This window comes from Saccopteryx bilineata, chromosome 1 (genome assembly GCF_036850765.1).
Source record: "Saccopteryx bilineata isolate mSacBil1 chromosome 1, mSacBil1_pri_phased_curated, whole genome shotgun sequence".
NCBI classification, from domain to species: domain Eukaryota; kingdom Metazoa; phylum Chordata; class Mammalia; order Chiroptera; family Emballonuridae; genus Saccopteryx; species Saccopteryx bilineata.
Window position 1 is genome coordinate 158188192 of NC_089490.1, and position 19141 is coordinate 158207332.

A 19141-nucleotide genomic window follows, 5' to 3' on the forward strand; every position below is an offset into this window, starting at 1 on the left:
GGTCTCTCCCCTCGCTGCAGCTGTAACGTGATGACCTGTTGATTCCTGGCCATGGGCAGGCATGTGTGGCCTAGACTGGACTTGGGGCCACTGTGGGGCCTGCCTCTGTCAGTCTTCCCGACCCTTTTCCTCGTGGGCCTCGGGTAACGCCGTCTCTGCTTCAGAACACTTCAAAGACTGGGGTGAGCAGCGGCAGGGCTGATAGCCCTGCCCCTCCCCACACACAGACTGGCACCCTCAGCGCCTGGCACCACTGCCTGCCACCCACCGTGGGACCCGTTGGGCATCTGGGTGCAGAGGGCCTGGCCCCCTTTAGCCAGCAGAGGCAAGGAAAGGCATCCCTGCCTGTCAGGGAGACGGGGAGTCAGGGCAGGATGCTGCCCCCATCCCCCCCCCCCCCCCCCACCAGCAGCCTTTGTCCAGGGAGCCTCCAGCACTCTGTTTGGCTCTGTCTCCCTGCACCTGGCAGGGCCATGGGCTGCCCCAGCCCAGGGGTCGGTGGGCAGCTGCTACTTGGTGCCAAACCCCATGGGGCACAGAGCCATATACCTCGATGTTGGCCCCGCCCTACCCTTGACCTCGACCGCTCTGTCCACTTCAGGAAAAGCCGCACTTTACGCCCACCTGCCTCCTCTCTCTGTCCGCCCAGGGCCTCTCAGCAGCCTCTTGTGGGCGTGGATTCCAAGGGACAGGTGACTGACACCCCCTCTTGGTTCTAAGAGACAGGTTTCTGACACCCTTCCGCCTCTTGGTTCCAAGAGACAGGTGACTGGCACCCCCCTTGGTTCCAAGAGACAGGTGACTGGTACCCGCCTGTTGCCTGTAATGCTGAGGGGCTGGGTTCCAGCCTGTTGTCCTGACCCTGCAGGTCATATTTCTGTTGAAGCTCCCCAGTAAGATGGTTTGGGGTCCTGTTCCTCTTTCCCCACTTCCCTTGTTTTATTTATGTTTCTGTTTACAAATTGGAGTGGGGTCCTCCAGGGGGGGCAGGGCAGCGCTCCTCCACCCCCGGGTGTCATCAGGAGAGTTTTGGCTTGAGTCCATCTGCATAGTTGGACTCAACCTTCCCTGTCACCCCACCAAGGACCACACTGTGAAGTGATAACTGCCTTGAACCCCTTGCTGTTTTATTTATTAAACTTGATTTGAAGCCCCATGGGTGTCTCGTGGTGGATTGGGTAGGGCATGAGGAGGTGCTGGGGAACCACAGGTCATCCTTGTCACTTAGTTACTTGGTGGACTCTGTACCGGGTATTGTTCAAGGATCTGGGCTAAGTCATGACAGAAAACATGGCGGCCATGGTCCATATCATGCTGACCAATGCGAGGTAAGTGGTCAGTTAAATGGAGGGGACATTTAATCTGGAACATGAAGGAGAATCACCCTGTTTTGATGAGAGCTGATGTGTCAGGCCAAGGTCACTGCCAACAGAGGTAGGCAGGGGCCGTAGTCCCAGGAAGGAAGTGGAGGTTGAGAGGGAGAGCAGCACGGGTTGAGTGGCCAGCTAGCAGGTTTTGTCTTCAAGCCCCTGAAAGGGTAAGCAGGGGCTGGGTCAACATGTGGTTTTCAAAGCTGCTTTAGTGGTGTGTAAACAGGTGGGGCAGGGGCAGGGGATATGTTGGGAGGGGACAGGCCTGGACCTGGGGAGTAGAGGCCAAGGGCAAATGGGTCAAGGGCTGGTTGTGCTCAGGTGCGTGGGAAAGTTGAGTGTTTCCTGGAATTTGGGGCTTAGTCCTTCAGAGCTGGTTGTGCCAGCACTGGGAATGAGGGCACTTGGGGGTGAGACCCCAGGGACTTTAGTGATGTTCATTGGAGATTTTAGTTATTTCATTTTCTTGAAATATTTTAGAGCTCTTGCTCTACTGTATTCTGGTTTGCTTGCTTCCAAGAAAGCTGTGGTTGACCCTTGTGTGTGTTTAACTGCTAAGATTTGTATCTTTCTCTGTTTTTAAAAATTATTTTATTTTTCAATTATAGTTCACATTCAGTATTATTTTGTATTAATTTCAGGTGTAATTGGTTTTTCTCCCTGGCTTTGAACGGTTTGATGTATAGCCTTTGCGGACTGGCTTCTTTCTCTTGGTGATGTGCACCTAAGGTTTCTGCACGTCTTCTGCTGGCGCCAGAGCTCATTCTTTTTATTGCTGAGGAACATTCTGTTGTTAGATGGACCACGCTTTATTGTCTACTCACCTGCTGAAGGAAGTTTCGGTTGCTTTCAGTTTTGGGCACTTACATATAAAGCTGCTCTGAACACTTGTGTAGGTTTTTGTTTGGATATAAGTTTTCAACTCAGTTGGGTAAATACCCAGAAGTTGAATCCTAGGGTAAGAGTGTGTTTAGTTTTGTCAGAGACCACCAAACTGTTTTCCAAAGAGCTGCACCGTTTGCATCCCCGCCAGTGGTAAAGGAGGGCTTGTGCGGGCCCAGGGTCTGGCCTGCACTGTTGCCCTGGATTTGGATTTTGGCTGTTTTGATAGGCGCGTCGTATCTCTTGGTTTTCTGTAGCCTTTAGAGATGGGCCCTCAATTCTTCCCACAAATGTTCTTCATTCCCTCTCACTAGCTGGGAATATCCTCAAGGATTCCTCCTTTATTTTTGAAACACTTTTTTTTTTGGCAAGATCAACATTTAAAGATGTTCCATTAACTCTTGTTTTCTAGTGAGAAATCGGTCATTCTTGTGTTTTTCTAAATGAGACCCATCTTTTTCTCTGTGATTTCTTTTTTGTTGGACATCAGCATTAGAGTGTGATGTGCCAGGTATAGATTTTCACATGATGCTTCTTGGGCCTGAGGGCTGCCTTGCATGGTGTTGGGGCATCTTGGCTGTTATTCCGGTATATCTGCTGCCCTCTTTTTTTCCTCTCTGGGCCTCCAGTTGCACAGGAGAGTATTGGGTATTGCCCCATAGATTTCCGTGTGTTTTATTCTCTCTTGTGTCTCTGTTTGGATAGTTGCTACTGACTGGTCTTTGAGGTCCCTGGATCTCTGCCACAGTTTCAGACTGCCACTCAACCCATCTCACATTTCCAGTTTTTTTTTTCCATTTCTCTACTGAAATTCTCCATGTTTTTCACCTTTATCACTACATTCTTCTTTTTCTAAAATATTTTATTATATCAATTTTAGAGAGAGGAGAGGAGAGAAGGGGTGGGGAGCAGGAAGCATCAACTCATAGTAGTCGCTTCTCATATGTGCCTTGACTGGGCAAGCTCTGGGTTTCAAACCTGTGTCCTCAGCATTCCAGGTCGACACTTTATCCAATGCGCCACCACAGGTCAAGCTACATCTACATTCTTTAACTTCTTTCTAATACCCTATTGTAACATTATTTCTGGGCTGCTGCAAAGAGCACATTAAGGCTGTGAGTGCCTTGCACATCAGTGCTCCATGAGTGTCTGGAGGTCAGGGCTGGGCTGTGACTTTGTCTCACTGTCCAGCAGAGGCTGCTCCGGGGTCCCCACCCTGGAGGTAAACTGGAGTCTGCAGCCTCTCCTGATCTTGGGGCCCAGTGTTGGAGACTTGGAATAAAATACCCCAAAATACTACACTCAGTAGTTAGGGAAAGTGGGGGGTGTGGCTCAGGGACTGGACTTTCCATGAAGACAGATCGTGTAAAAGGAATAAGCAGCTCATGGCCTCATCCTGTGAAAGTCCAGACTGAGCCCCTGGAGCAGCAGCACCATCATGACCCCAGGCCCCAGGACTAAGTCATTCATTATTCACTAGGTCATTTTTCACTCAGCACTGGTTGAACACCTACTATGTGGGGGTCCTTGCCCTCATGGAGGTGATTCTGGGGAGGAGACTCTGGTAAGCAGATAAACAGACACAAGCTGAGATGGTGCGCAAGCTTAGAGGAGGTGGCAGGGTCGGGTGTAGGGCAGGGAGGGCACTGCAGGCGGGGTTGTCTGCGTGAAGTGGCAACTTCATCCAGGACTGAGGGTTCCCAGGATGCTGACTCCATGCTGAAACTGAAGCAGGGTTGTCTGCGTGAAGTGGCAACTTCATCCAGGACTGAGGGTTCCCAGGATGCTGACTCCATGCTGAAACGGAAGCGGGGTTGTCTGCGTGAAGTGGCAACTTCATCCAGGACTGAGGGTTCCCAGGATGCTGACTCCATGCTGAAACAGAAAGTTGCCCTGTCCCTGATTCAGGTTGTGTGTGGCACTTGAATGGGGAAGTCCATGTAGCTGTATGCAGGTTTGGGATTCTGACTCACAGGTGACTCCTGGCACCTAACCCCACTGTGTACTATTCATATAACTCCCTATTAGTGCTTCCTAATGAGACTGAGGACCATCCACCCCACTTTGCTTTCCCTGCCCAAACACCCATCACAGCCACCCAGAGGGACAGTGTTGACTGCAGGACTGCCAGCAGGGGTGAAAGCCCACAGTCTGGGAGATAACTTCCAATGTGGTTTCTCCGAGCCCCAAGAGAAATATAGAAAGATGGAAGTTGTGGCTGCACTCTGGTGGCATCTACTGTGTGCTAGGCACCTTTCTGCCCACCTGCCAGGCTTTTCTCCCTTAATCTTCACAATGTTCCGTTTTGGAAACAGAAACCTGGAGTCCTTCAGGTTGTGCTGAGGCAACAGGGTGATGAGAACTGACAAACTTCTGAGCCCTGAGTGTCACTGTTTGAGAGTGACCAGGAATGGAGTTGGTGGGGTCTCTAGGGCAGACAGGCAAGGTCCGAGTACCATCACTCTTCTTCCAGTTTTGCCATCTGCAGGTGAGGGAGAGGCCGTCCAGTTCTGGCTCCCAGCCCAGACTCTGTTCCCTGAGTGGGCCCTGTTGGCTCAGTTTCTCTGTAAAGGGCCAGGTGTGAAAGCTTGAAGTGTGGGAGACTCCAGCTAGCAGGTGTAGAAGCCCTGAACACAGCCCTGACACTAATCCTAATCCCTGCTGCCCTACTAGATTTTAATCCTGACCCTGCCTAGATATTTTAAGAACAGGATGAGCTTGAAGTCAGTGGAGGTGGGCTGATAGCCACACCAGCTCCAGCCTCATGCCCTCCCTCCAGCCACTCTCCTGGCTCATCAGGGACCAGGTCATCCATGCTCCTTCCCATCCAAGGCCTCTGCCTGCAGGAGACTCACTGGGATCTCTCCCAGGTCTGACCATGTAACATCCACTCAAGCTGTCTCTGCCTCCACACTCCACTTTGGCAGGTGCCTCACAGTTTATCCACCCCCTCCCCGCCGCCGCACACTACAGGTGATCAATAAAGAACCCTGAATTTCCTTGATTCCAATACAGTGTTGCATCTTCACTACCTTAACTGAAAGTGTTGATTATGTCAACAGGAGAGCGGTAGTTACCTGATATTTGAGAAAAGTGCAATGGTAATAATGAGGCCAGGTAACATTAAGTAACGTTTTTGCCAGACTCTTTTCATTTTTTTATCCGGTAATTCTCAAAACAACCTTAATTCGGTTTGTGTTGCATGAATGAACGAATCAATGACGGGGAATTAGAGCTCGGGACCGGCCTTTCTCTGCCCCATCTGAGTGGCAGCAGGAGAAGCCAATGAGCAGAGCCCGTGAGCACGAGGGGCGGGGTCACATCAGGAGGTGAAGAGGACGTGCGCAGGACTTGCGGGACCCAGCTGAGCCTGAAATGGCCGTAGCGAGAACCCCACCCCTACCCAGAGACTAGGAAAAACACTCTGAGCAATTAAGTCGGTTTCTCCGGTCCACCTTGGAGGAAGTCTAGTGGAGACTTCAACTCGGGGCATGCGGTTGGAAAGGGGGTTGTTTGCCTCCCACACAGTTTCCACCGCACCGCAGATGGAAAATCCAGGTCCATAAGTTTCCAGGCAGGACCTTGTTCTGTCCTGGGGTGGGCTGAGTTATTTTGATTATGTGGGTGGTGGTGGGAGAGTGTCTCGGGCGACCTGCTTAAGGAAAGTTGATCCGGGGGATAGAGGACTTGACCTAGAGACACTCGTCCAGCCAACCTGGTGGTCTGGACAATGGCCAAGAAGCAGAGGTCCTTTCATCCTTCCAGAAAGTAGGAGCAAGGGGGCTCGAGTTCAATAACCAACTGCTTGACTTTGGGTAGGGGATCCCCCTCTCTGGACCCTGCTCCCTTCATTTCCAAAGAGGTCCGAGAACATTCTCTGTAGGACAGACACTGGAGGTGGAGGCGAATGTGGCTTAGGGGTCAAGGGCATGGGACCCTGGGGCCAGGGCATCAGGGTTCCAATCCCTGCCCCCTTTACTCTGAGACCTTGAAGGCGACAGAACTTCTTGCCGGTCAAGTATTCTGCCAGATGAACGCAGGGCTCTCCAGGAGGTGTTCACATTCCTCAAGGCCTCTCAAATGGTTCCGGCTAAAAGGATCGCGTGCGCGTTTGCGGATTTTTAGAGTGGATGTAATGGGCCCCTCGGATCTCAGTTTCTTTGGCTTGGATACTCTTGATGATTTGGGTTCCTCCCAGCTCAGGACTCTCTGGGACCTGGGGCATGCCGGGCACAGTGAGTTCCTACCTCTCTGCTCTTCCGTCCTGGCTACATAGCAACAGTGCCTGGAGCCTACAGGGTGGGTGTTGAGGAATCTGATTTTCTAAACTGCCAGGGGCGGCAGGACCGCAGAAAAACCTATGCAATTAAGCCTCAACACCCCATCAATTTGTAGGCACTTACTGATTCAGGATATTGAGATGTACAAGGCATGAACGCCAGTCTTAAATGAGGAGACCGAGGCTCAGAGAGGAGCCTGGGGGACATAGCCTGCGGAGCCCAGCTCCCCCACACCCACAGCTGGGGCTGTCCATTCACCCTCACTCTTTCCTTGTCACCTCTCCCCACCTCGTCCCTGTCCCCAGGGCTCAGCCGGCTCGATCCATGTGACGGGCATCGATGCTCTGGGTGACTCTGGGGTCACTATGTCTGAGCTTTAGCCTCCCGGCCTGGTGGCAGGGATGAGAAGGTACTGGGTGTTGAAGACCCCTACCAGTTCCGAGACCGCTCCTCCTTCCCCTTACCCGGGGTTCTTAGTCGCCGAGCACACGCGCTATCCACCCGGCTCCTTCCTGCACGCCGCGGGCGGGGCGGGGACAGAGTCCGCCCCCTCCCCTGGGGCTGCCCCGCCCCGCCCTTCGCTCCCCTCCCCTACCCCGCAGGGCCAGGCTCGGTGGCCATGTGACCCTGCGGCTGGGCTGGGACGCGACGGGACGCGCTGGGACTGGCGTCCAGGGTCGCGGGCGCTGCCCGGGGCAGGGGCAACATGGAGCGGAGGTGGGTCTTCGTGCTGCTCGACGTGCTGTGCGTGCTGGTCGGTAAGAGCCCGGGAACTCCGGCGTGTGGGGGAACCTCTTCCTAGGAGGTGCTCGCCTCCGGCCCCGCGAAGGTTTGGAGGGCGGGAGAAGGCCTGCAACGCCTCCACCTCTCCGAGGCCCCCACTAGAATGATGACTCAGGAGAGGACCCTCGGCGCACCTTTCCCGGTGTGCGTCCTTCCAGCCTCAGTTTACCCTGCCAGCGCCGGGTTTGGGAGTGGGTCATGAACTGTGCGGGTGTTGGTACCCCCTCCCGGGGCAACAGGAAGTCGCCGCTGGGCCGTACCAGTCCCCCCACCCACCGCGCCCAACTGGGGCGGTGATTCACGCGGGCGGCGGCTCGGGTAGGGGCGGGCCAGGGTTGGGGGTGCTGTGCGGGTCCCCACGGGCAGGACCTTCACGCCTCCGGGCCAGGATTGCCTTTCTCAGTGGGCTCGGTGAGGGCCGAAGCCTGGCCCGGGACTCACGGCTCGTCGGTGGGACTTGAACATACACGGGCGGGTGACACCGAAAGCTGAATCCCGGGCTGCGGGTGAACCGCGGGCTTCGAAGCGGCCAAACCAAACCTGTTGGGCGACTTTTGGGGCCAGGCTGGCGGAGGGGGCAGTCTGATGTCCCCTCCCCACTCCTCCCCTCTCGCAGGGTCTCGGGAACAAAGGCTGAGTGTTTGCTCTGCGACTGTGAGGGCTATAGCCCTGGAATTCTACCCCCGCCGGGGGTAGGGGCCCCTCCCCTGTGCCTTCCAATCTGGTTCTTGCTCCTCTGACCTGAACAGAGGGAACCGAGAGACCGAGGGAGGATGGAGGGTTAAGTCCTGATGGATGGCAGAGGTGAAGTTTTACTACCATGTCCCCGATGATACCCCTTTTGGGATGGGCCAGGTGACGACAGGAAGGAGTCCCTGGGCACCATATCCTAAGCACCTATGTTATTATTTATTTAAATATTTGTGTGGCACTTACTGTATACTAGGCACTAAGCAACATGCAAATGATTTAACCTTTTCCTCCAAACAGCCTGTGAGGGATGAGCTGTTATAATCCCTAGTTTTATCCCAGAGAGGTCACACTAGAGGTGGAGCTAAGATTAGGTCGTGTGTTGTTGCTGTGTGTCAGGGGTTGGTGGCTCAGGAAGACGGTGCTTCCCATTCTAGAAAATTCTGTATGACTTGATTTCTCAGCATCTTCTAGCCCTGCCTCCCACTCCAAATCATACACACCCGCACACAACTTTGGGAGTCTTCTTTTTAGCCTGTGTCTCCACCCTCGTCCTCACTCACAGCAGTCAGAGGTATCCTATAAAAACATGCTCTGTTCCTCTGCTCGAAACCCTTTTGTGCCTTCCACCTCACTCACAGCAAGATTTACGTTCTTATAATATCCTCCATCCCCCAGTCCCCAGCACAGTCCTTTTTCCCAATGCTTCAACTCCCCAGGCATAGTTGTACCTCCTGACCTTTGCACTGGCTGTTCCCTGTGCCTGGCACTCTTCCTCAGATCTCCCCTGAACTTCCTCGTCTCCTCCGAGCCGCCTTCTCTGTTGTCTACTCTACAATCCCTATTGAGAAAGCTGCAGCCACCTCCTCGATTCCAGTCATTTACCTATTCTTTATTTATAACCCCTCTTGGCTCCATGAGCCAACCTCAGTGTTTCTTCCCTGAGTCTTTCCCAGACTCAGCATCAAAGGTGCTCAACACCATCATCACTAAAGGATCCCTGAGGCCTTTGAATTTGGCCTGTTGGGAGGATTTGGCCCTGCTGGTCTCCCTCCTCTGAAATTCAAGCCCAGAAGAGCCACACCCTTTTATACTTTGTCACCTGCCCTACCAGGGGCAAAGGACACCCTGCTGGAGTTTGTCTCTGGGAAGAGGGGAGGGGTTTCGGTTTAGCAGGGCCCCAGTGCCTGGGCTACTTATTTAACCTTTCATAATTTGGTCATGACTGACTCCTGAATGTCTTCGGATTGAGCTCTCTGTCTGGGCTTCCTTGATCACTCTGGCTGACCCAGGGCCAAGTGAGAATGCAGGCGGGCATCTCAGTTTGAAGAACAGAAAGTCCTCCCTTCTTTTAACAAATGCTTATTAAATGCCTGCCTAAGCTCCTGAGACTCAGCCTTGAGGCTTGAGCATGACAGCTCCCCTCAGATGCTCACAGATGGTGGGGGAGAGAATTCAATCAAGTATCAATGACTACACAATTACAGACAAGGACAAGAAACAGGAAGTACTGAAAATTTCCTTCTAGGCATGTGATTACTTGAATGGGACAGTCAGGAGGGGGAATGGAGCTGAGACGGGAAGAAGTTGAAAGATGTTTTGGTTAGAGAGAAGAACATGTGCAAAGGTCCTGGAGTGGGTGCTTTCTAGTTTGTTCAAGGAGCAGAAAGGAGGATGGAAGGAAGTGAGTGAGGGGAGAGGGTAAGAGATGTGGGGTGAGGGTTAGACAGTGGACCTGGGAGGACTTTTGGTTTATCTGAGGATAAGGAGAACCCTGAGGGGGTTTTAATGGTGGGCATAGAGGTGAGGTAACCAGGAGATAATACTAGTTTTAGAAGAAGGCTGGTCTGTGTGGCCTGGGACTTGGCTGGTGCTGGGGGAGAAACATATGGCTACATGGTTTCTCTTCCTCACTCCCAGCCTCTCTGCCTTTCACCATCCTGACGCTCGTGAATGCCCCGTACAAGCGAGGGTTCTACTGTGGTGATGACTCCATCAAGTACCCCTACCGTCCAGACACCATCACTCACGGGCTCATGGCCGGGGTCACCATCACTACCACCATCATCCTTGTAAGGCAGGAGGGGCTTGTAGGGCGGGGGTGTCAATTATCTGCTGTGGGTGGTATTTGTGGGGAAGAAGACCCCCTTTGGAGTTCCTAGTTCCCCAGTGGCCTCAGAGAAGCCAGAAATCCTAAACCCCTTTCAGTGGGAATGACTGAGCCAGTGCTTGGTGGAGACCTGACAGTTGCTGCTCCAGCCCCATTCTGAAGCTTCCTGGCTGATTCCTTTGCAGGTCTCAACTGGCGAGGCCTATCTGGTGTACACTGACCGGCTCTATTCCCGCTCCAACTTCAACAACTACGTGGCTGCTGTCTACAAGGTGCTGGGGACATTCCTGTTTGGGGCTGCGGTGAGCCAGTCCCTGACAGACCTGGCCAAGTACATGATTGGCCGGCTGCGGCCCAACTTCTTAGCGGTGTGTGACCCTGATTGGAGCCGTGTCAACTGCTCCATCTATGTACAGGTGGAGAAGGTGTGCAGGGGAAGTCCTGCCAACATCACTGAATCCAGGTGGGTGTTGGATTAGCAGCCTTCATTCTGGGTGATGCTGGGGGAGCCTAAGGCATAGGTACTCCCACTCCTTGGGAGAGAGTGGGGGCTGGAGAAGGGCCCTGCGAAGCTGGATATTGAAGAGTAAATTGCAGATGGAGAGGAATAAAGAGGTACCTCATTGGGCAGTGGACAGGGTGGGAGTGGGGCTGGCAGGTGCCTGTGGGTCCTGCAGACAGGGAGGCGAGGTGGGCTAGGGTGTCAGGCCTTGGAGCAGAACAGTCAGTGTTAGGAGGGGTAATTTCAGGCCCTGCCCTCATGCTTTTTGCTCTATCCTCTCACCATCTACTGGTAAATTTTTCACTTAATTGACTTCTTTATTTTTCTTCTTAAGAACTTGAAATAAAATTTACATAATAAATTCACTAATTTAACCATTTTAATGTGTACAGTTAATTGACTTTTAGTACATTCACAATGATTTGCAGCCATTTTCACTATCTTATTCCAGAATATGTTCATCACGCCAAAAAGAAAATCCATGTCCATTAGCTACTGCCCCCAACCACTAACCTGTTTTTCGTCTCTATGGATTTACCTGTTTTGGATGTTTCATATACATGAAATCATATACTATATATGGCCTTTCTTGCCTGGCTTCTTTAAAGGTCACCCATATTGGAGCTTCTGTCAGTTTTTGCTTCGTGTATTTTGGGACTCTATTGTTAGGTGCAGATAAATTTGTAATTGTAATATATTCTTAATGTCTATTTTGCCTGATAGTAGGGTAGTATAGCATAGCCACTGTGGAGGTCTTTTGGTTACTGTTTGCATGGAATATTTTTCCAGTTAAAAAAAACATTTATTGATTGATTGATTTTAGAGAGAGAGAGAGAAAAGAAGAGAGAAACATTAATTTGTTGTTCCACTTTTTTGTGCATTTATTGGTTGATACTTCTATGTGCCCTGTCTAGTGCTCCAACCTACCACCTTGGTGTATTGGGACAAAGCTAACCAACTGAGCAATGGCCAGGGCTGTTTTCTCTATTCTTGTACTTTCAGCCTATTTGTGTCTTTTAATCTGAAGTGAATCTTATATATATCATGAAGTTAGATATTTTTAAAATCTATTCTCTAACTTCTGCCTTTTAGAGAATTTAATATATTTACTTTAATTACTGATAAGAAAACACGTCTGTTATGTGTTATCTATATAATTATTATATATATATTTGTTTTGCTTTGTTTTTAATTTCTCCATTATACTAACTTTTATGTTAAATAAGTATGTCCTGTGCAAAAAATTTGTAGAGAATATATATATATATATATATATATATATATATATATTTATAAAAACTCCCTGGTCCCCTGTCCCCTTCCACTGAGCTTCCCACAATCTGAAGGAGAATTTTATATGGAAATGTTGCTGGTATCGGACATAATGGGAGTCCCAAAAGGAAAGGTAAGAGAGAAGGGAGAAAGAGAATATTTGAAGAAATAATGGCTGAAAAATGCCCAGACATTATGAAAAACTTTAAACACCCAAGAAGCTCAATGAACTCCAAGTAGGATAAATTCAAAGACATCCACACAGAGACACATTATAATCCAATTGCCGAAAAAAGTCAGCCTTGAAAATAGATGAGAGAAGGGACTTATTATGTATATGGGACCCTCAATAAGATTAGCAGCTGATTTCTTATCAGAAACCATGCAGGCTAGCAGGTGCTAGGTTGCATAGAATGAATTGCAGATGGAGAGGGGTAAAGAGGTACCTCACTGGGCAGTGGACAGGGTAGGAGTGGGGCTGGCAGGTGCTTGTGGAGATATATATATACTGCTCACAAAAATTAGAGGATAATTCAAAATGAATATGAAGCGATAAAAGAAGCATTTGATTTTTTTTTATTAAACAACATTAGAAAAGCAAATAAGTCAAAGAAAGTTGTTTGATTATGCAAATGAGATGCAAACCAACTTGTATTTCATTGGTGAAAATGCACTATACAAAAGGCTGAAAGTACTGGAGTATCTACATGTTCCCTAATCCCCTGGTTTTTGTGAGCAGTGTATATATAGACTATATTGTGAGGTTATTGTCACAAATTCTATCTTTACATATTGTGTGCTAACAACATAGATTTATATTTACTGTTTTATGTAGTTTTTTAAATTGAGCTATAATAACAGTTTCTGGTGTACAACATAATTATTTGATAGTTGTATTTATTGTGAAATGATCACCACAGTTAGTGTAGTTTACATTGTTAGCACATATGCAGTTCTTTCTTTTTAATAATATAGGAAATAACAGAAATTATAAACCAAAAATACATGAATACTATTCATATTTTATAATTACCTTTACTGGTGTTTTTTATGTCTTTGTGTAGATTTGAGCTACTGTCTAGTATCCTTCATTTCTCCTTGAAAGACTCTCTTTAGTAATTCTTTTTTTTTTTTTCTTTCTGAAGCTGGAAACAGGGAGAGACAGTCAGACAGACTCCCGCATGGGCCCCACCGGGATCCACCCGGCACGCCCACCAGGGGCGACGCTCTGCCCACCAGGGGGCGATGCTCTGCCCATCCTGGGCGTCGCCATGTTGCGACCAGAGCCACTCTAGCGCCTGAGGCAGAGGCCACACAGCCATCCCCAGTGCCCGGGCCATCTTTGCTCCAATGGAGCCTTGGCTGTGGGAGGGGAAGAGAGAGACAGAGAGGAAAGCGCGGCGGAGGGGTGGAGAAGCAAATGGGCGCTTCTCCTGTGTGCCCTGGCCGGGAATCGAACCCGGGTCCTCCGCACGCTAGGCCGACACTCCACCCTCTTTAGTAATTCTTTTTTTGTTTGTTTGTTTTGTTTTGTTTTGTTTTTTCTTTAGTAATTCTTATAGGGCAGGTGTACAAGCATTGAATTCTCTGGATCTTTATCTGGGAATGTCTTAATTTCTCCTTCATTTTTAGAGGATAATTTTGCCAGATATCAAATTCTTGGTTGACAGTTTTTTTCTGTTTTAGTTCTTTGAATATGTAACCTAGCACCTCCTAGCCTGCATGGCTTCTGATAAGAAATCAGCTGCTAATCTTATTGAGGGTCCCATATACATAATAAGTCCCTTCTCTCATCTATTTTCAAAGCTGACTTTTTTCGGCAATTGGATTATAATGTGTCTCTGTGTGGATGTCTTTGAATTTATCCTACTTGGAGTTCATTGAGCTTCTTGGGTGTTTAAAGTTTTTCATAATGTCTGGGCATTTTTCAGCCATTATTTCTTCAAATATTCTCTTTCTCCCTTCTCTCTTACCTTTCCTTTTGGGTCTCCCATTATGTCAGATACCAGCAACACATCTATATAAAATTCTCCCTCAGATTGTGGGGAGCTCAGTGGAAGGGGACAGGGGACCAGGGAGGTATTGAAGATAGTGATGCTGAGTGAGCTGTCTTGTCTCTCATAAGGGGCCCTCAGGCTCTGTCCTCTGTACAGCCCTCCTGATACCTGCTGCCCTTTCCTTTCTTTCTTAGATTATCTTTCTATTCTGGACACTCCTCATTCGGGATGTACTGCATGATGTTCTTGGCGGTGAGTTGGTTTTCCCATGCCTTGCTTGATGTAGAACCCTGGCCAAATCACTCCCCCTCACTAGGCCTCATTCTCTACATCTGTATAACCGGGTAGGTGGGGGAGGTGATTGGTCAGGTCTGTTCATAAAAACCAGAGGCCGTGGGGTATGCCCAGCAGGCTCCTGGGCTTATGGCTACCCTCTGGCCCTCCAGCTCTATGTGCAGGCGCGGCTCTGCTGGAAATGGGCACGGCTGTTGCGGCCCACGGTGCAGTTCTTTCTGGTGGCCTTTGCCCTCTACGTGGGCTATACCCGCATATCTGACCACAAACACCACTGGAGTGATGTCCTCGTGGGACTCCTGCAGGGAGCATTGGTGGCTGGCCTCACTGTGAGCTCCTGGGCCCCATCTTTTTGCTCTGGGACCTGCTTACCCTCTTTCTCCCCTTTTCGAGGTCCCTACACCTCTCTATCTCCCCCTAAGAACCCAGTCTTCCCCTCCCAGGTTCTGCTTTTCTCATTGCCCCCTACCACAATACCCAGCCCCTTTTGGGTTTTACCACCCGTCACCCCTCACGCCCTCCCCAGGGTCTCATTCCCCAACCCTCCACCGGGGTCCCACCTACCTCTGCCCAGCCAGCTTTTATCTCCTCTCCGCACCCAGGTTCGCTATATCTCCGACTTCTTCAAAACCCGGCCCCCACAGCGCTGCCTGGAAGAGGAGGAGCTGGAACGGAAGCCCAGCCTGTCGCTGACACTGACCTTGGGTGAGGCTGACCACAACCACTATGGGTACCCAGTCTCCAACTCCTGAGGCTGGAAGCCGCCCAGGCAGGGCCCATCTGTATGTCCAGCTGGGACTCAGGCTGTGGGTCAGTATGTCCATGGTGCTGGTAGGGCCCTCAGCTGTGACGATGAGGGCTCTGGACAGGCTCCAGGTGCTCCGGGCTGGTTCCCAGAGGGGTTTCTATTAAACCTGCCTCCTGTGCACTGGACCAGCAGTCTGGGGGAACCCAAGATAGCCCTATTGTTTGGATGGGGGACCTTCCATTATGAATAGAGCTTCCTCAGTACGCCTTCTTTTGTTGGGTTAGGGAAAGGGCTGAGAGATCTAGATAAATGCTGAGTTTTTAAAAAAATATAAGGTATATGAGGATTTTTTAGTAAAATAGGACATTTGCTCGACACATTATCAGCATCACTGTTCCTTGTGGCCATGATAAGGACTGTTCCTATGGCAGGGGGGCGACCCCCCTTGTTAGCAATTCAGTTGAACTCAGGTGTCTGAGTAGCTGGTGAAGTCAACAAGCCAAATAAAAGTAACAGCTAAATCTTTATTTTATTTTATTTTTTAGGAAAGGAGGAGGGGGAGGAAGGGAGAGAGAGAGAAGCATCAACTAATAAGGTTTCACTTAGCTGTGCCACTGATCGCTTCTCATACGTGCCACAGCCGGGGCATGAATGACCTTGGGGTTGAGCAGCACCCCTGGCATTGAGCCAGCAACCCCAGGATTGAATCAGCAAACTCAGTACTCTGGGATGACACTATCGACTGAGCCACCGGCCAGGGTACAACAGCCAAGTCTTTAATCAGCCATTTCTTCACAGGGCCCTGGTTCCTTTTTGTACAGAATTGTATTGAAAACTTGTGTTGTGTGGGAGCTAAATGTGCTCAGCTGACCATGCAAGGAAATAGATGAGTATATTCCAACTTATGTATATACACTAATTATAAAAACTTCTATGTGAAACTGTCTGTAGCCATATTAAGCTAAAGAAGAATATTTCTGTCTCCAACAAAATATACTGTTGTATATTTTACACTGTTGTCTCCAGCCTGATCCATTACCGTGGATACTGTAACTTTCTCCCCTTGCTCATGTGGGACTTCTCATTTCAACAGGTGAGAAACCCGTCCCTCATCTGCCATTTATTGAATTCTTTCTCCATTCCAGATTCTATATAGAGTGGTTTCAGAATTGTGAACTGCCCCCAAGGGGAAAAACTTTATACAGTCGAGTCCACTGTTAACGAAAGGATGTTTTGTTTTAGTGTACAGATTCTGTTCGTTTTCAAAGCTCTGTAGGTCAGCGTCTTTTGCCCTACCACCTACAGTGAGGTTTTTTTTCTCATATATTTCTAACATAGTTACATTTTTTGGCACATTCTGTATTTCATTCAGTGACACTCCCATATCCTAATAACTTAATTTGAATAGATTATGTTTTACTCTTTGGGCTAGGAGAAGCTACAGGTTTTCCTAAATGCACATGGCAGATACCCATCACTGAAGTGTCCTGTGAACACTTTAGCTCTGCAGTGTGATTTACCATCTCTAGTTTTGCCTTTTCCAGAATGTTGTATAAATGGGGTCATACAGTGTGTAGCGTCTTCATACAGGATTCTTTCTTTTTTAGCGAGAGACAGACAGGAAGGGAGAGAGCTGAGAAGCATCAACTCACAGTTGTGGCCAGTGCTTAGTTGTTCATTGATTGCTTTCTCAAATGTGCCTTGACTGGGGTGGGGGCGGGTGCTCCAGCTGAGCCAGTGACCCTTTCTTTGCTCAAGGCAGCAACCTTGGGCTCAAGCCAGCAACCTTGGGCTTCAAGCCAGCGACCATGGGGTCATGTGTATGATCCCATGCTCAAGCCGGCAACCCCGCACTCAAACTGGTGAGCCCGTGCTCAAGCCAGATGAGTCTGTGCTCAAGCTGATGACCGTGGGGTTTCAAACCTGGGTCCTCAGTGTCCCAGGCTGTGGCTCTGTTCACTGTGCCACTGCCTGGTAAGGCCATACAGGAGGCTTTTACTTAATAATACAGTGTATACATATGAAATGCATGTTATGGGTTTGCTTACATAAGAAATGTTCTTACCTGTAGAGAATTTTTGTAAGAGATTATTTAAGCCCAAACTGACTACAGTTGCAAAATCTCAAATGCATTTGAGAATAACAGTTTTGCAGCTTCTCTTATGCATTTGGAATTAAGGAGGAAATGTGAGGAAGGTTACATGCAGGTGGGAAAAAGCAAGGAAGGTGTTGGATTGCAGGATAGTTAAGAAGATTACGTGCTCTCTTGAGGCAGTTATACTTATTTCAAAGGTGTGTTAACCTGGATGCACAAAAACAATGGACACGGCTTGCTTAAGGCAAAGATAAAACCTTTTACTAAAAAGGTTATATGCTTAGGGTATGACTACCCACCCTGACCTTCATAGTTAGGAATCTGTGATTAAATCTCCCTGTGAGATGACTTGGTAGAACCCCTTTTTCTCCCACACGCTGATGGTTCATTCCTTTATATTGTTGAATTGTGTTCCATTGCTTGAGTAGGGGAGGGAAAATAATTCCCCTCTATTCTTCTAGGTTCTTGGCTAAGACTACCCTGTAATAAAGACAGATTAACAGGAGGAAAACAAACTTAATAACATGTTTATCTCTTGTATAAGTGAGAACTCTCCCAGGAAAACTGAACTCCCTGAAATAGCCCAAGTCATCACTTGAGATACCATTTTGAACTCAAAACAAAAGGAGGTCAGTTAAGGCAGGTTATTCATCAAAACAGTAAACAGGGTATGGTTGTTAGGCAGATTTAAGTACAGGCCTCCACTGAAGAGACTTGAGTGTCACCCTTCTCTTCCTGGTACAGAGGGAGACACCCTTACAGGTGGAGATTTCCCTAATAAACGTAAATTGACCTCACAAAAGAGCAATAGATATTCTGCTGTGTCCACATTTATTTATTTATAAGTGAGAAGCAGGGAGGCAGAGAGACAGACTCCTGCATGCACCCCATAAGCCCCCTACTGGGTGATGCTCTGCCTGTCTGGGGCCATGCTTGGCAACCAAGCTATTTTAGTGCCTGAAGCGAAGCCATGGAGTCATGCTCAGTCCCTGGAGCCAGTGTGCTTGAACCAATTGAGCCATGGCTGCAGGAGGAGAAGAGAGAGAGAGAGGAGGGGTAGGGGTAGAGAAGTAGATAATCCTTTCTCCTGCGTGACCTGATTGGGAATTGAACCCAGGACATCCATATGCCTGGCTGATGCTCTACCCCCGAGAAAACTGGCCAGGGCCATGCTGTATTCACTTTTTTTTTTTCATTTTAGTGAGAGAAGGGGAGGCAGAGACAGACTCTTGCATACGCCCCAACAGGGATACATCAGGCAAGCCCACGAGGGGGCGATGCTCCATTGCAACCAGAGCCATTTTAGCGCCTGAGGTGGAGGCCATGGAGCCATCCTTAGCACCTGGAGCCTTGCTTCAATTGATCCATGGCTATAGGAAGGAAGAAGAGAGATAGAGAGAAGTGAGAGGGGCAGGGATGGAGAAGCAGTTGGGCGCTTCTCATCTGTGCCCTAGTAGGAAATCAAACCCAGGACATCTACATGCTGGGCCAACCAGCCAGGGCTGTGTCCACTTTTAAAAGAAAAATCAGCTCAAAATGGTCCTAATGAAAAAGGCATATTATGGCCCTGGCCGGTTGGCTCAGCGGTAGAGCGTCGGCCTAGCGTGCGGAGGACCCGGGTTCGATTCCCGGCCAGGGCACACAGGAGAAGCGCCCATTTGCTTCTCCACCCCTCTGCCGTGCTTTCCTCTCTGTCTCTCTCTGTCTCTCTCTTCCCCTCCCGCAGCCAAGGCTCCATTGGAGCAGAGATGGCGCTGGGCATGGCTCTGTGGCCTCTGCCTCAGGCGCTAGAGTGGCTCTGGTCGCAATATGGTGACGCCCAGGATGGGCAGAGCATCGCCCCCTGGGGGGCAGAGCACCGCCCCTGGTGGGCGGGCCGGGTGGATCCCGGTCGGGCGCATGCGGGAGTCTGTCTGACTGTCTCTCCCTGTTTCCAGCTTCAGAAAAATGAAAAAAAAAAAAAAAAAAGAAAAAAAAAAAAGAAAAAGGCATATTTGAGGGTGCGTGTTTTGCTTCACTTCACTTGAATGCATCCCAATTTGCTACTAAAGGACACCCTAATTTGAGTTTTTAGCCATTTTGAATGGAGTTGCTGTGCATAATTGCATGCTAGATTTT

General features: G+C 49.4%; 2 protein-coding genes across 10 annotated transcripts in view; both read left to right on the plus strand.

Moving 5' to 3' along the window:
* Positions 1–1156, plus strand: part of MIER2 (MIER family member 2) — a 32631-nt gene extending 31475 nt beyond the window's left edge. For both annotated transcript variants that reach the window (XM_066278483.1, XM_066278493.1), the window contains one exon: positions 21–1156. In XM_066278483.1, the coding sequence (XP_066134580.1) occupies positions 21–42 (22 nt within the window). In that variant the 3' untranslated portion in view covers positions 43–1156. The remainder of the gene's footprint in view (positions 1–20) is intronic.
* Positions 1157–6918: 5762 nt separating this feature from the next.
* Positions 6919–19141, plus strand: part of PLPP2 (phospholipid phosphatase 2) — a 28491-nt gene continuing 16268 nt past the window's right edge. For 2 of the 8 annotated variants that reach the window (XM_066278509.1, XM_066278551.1), the window contains exons 1-6: positions 7113–7249; positions 9926–10077; positions 10301–10578; positions 14081–14138; positions 14333–14509; positions 14783–14885. In XM_066278509.1, coding sequence (XP_066134606.1) covers positions 10042–10077; positions 10301–10578; positions 14081–14138; positions 14333–14509; positions 14783–14885 — 652 coding nt within the window. In that variant the 5' untranslated portion in view covers positions 7113–7249; positions 9926–10041. Of the gene's footprint in view, positions 7291–7924; positions 8120–9925; positions 10078–10300; positions 10579–14080; positions 14139–14332; positions 14510–14782; positions 15940–19141 lie in introns of those variants that run through there. The other 6 variants (XM_066278525.1, XM_066278544.1, XM_066278535.1 and 3 more) reach the window with 6 other exon arrangements.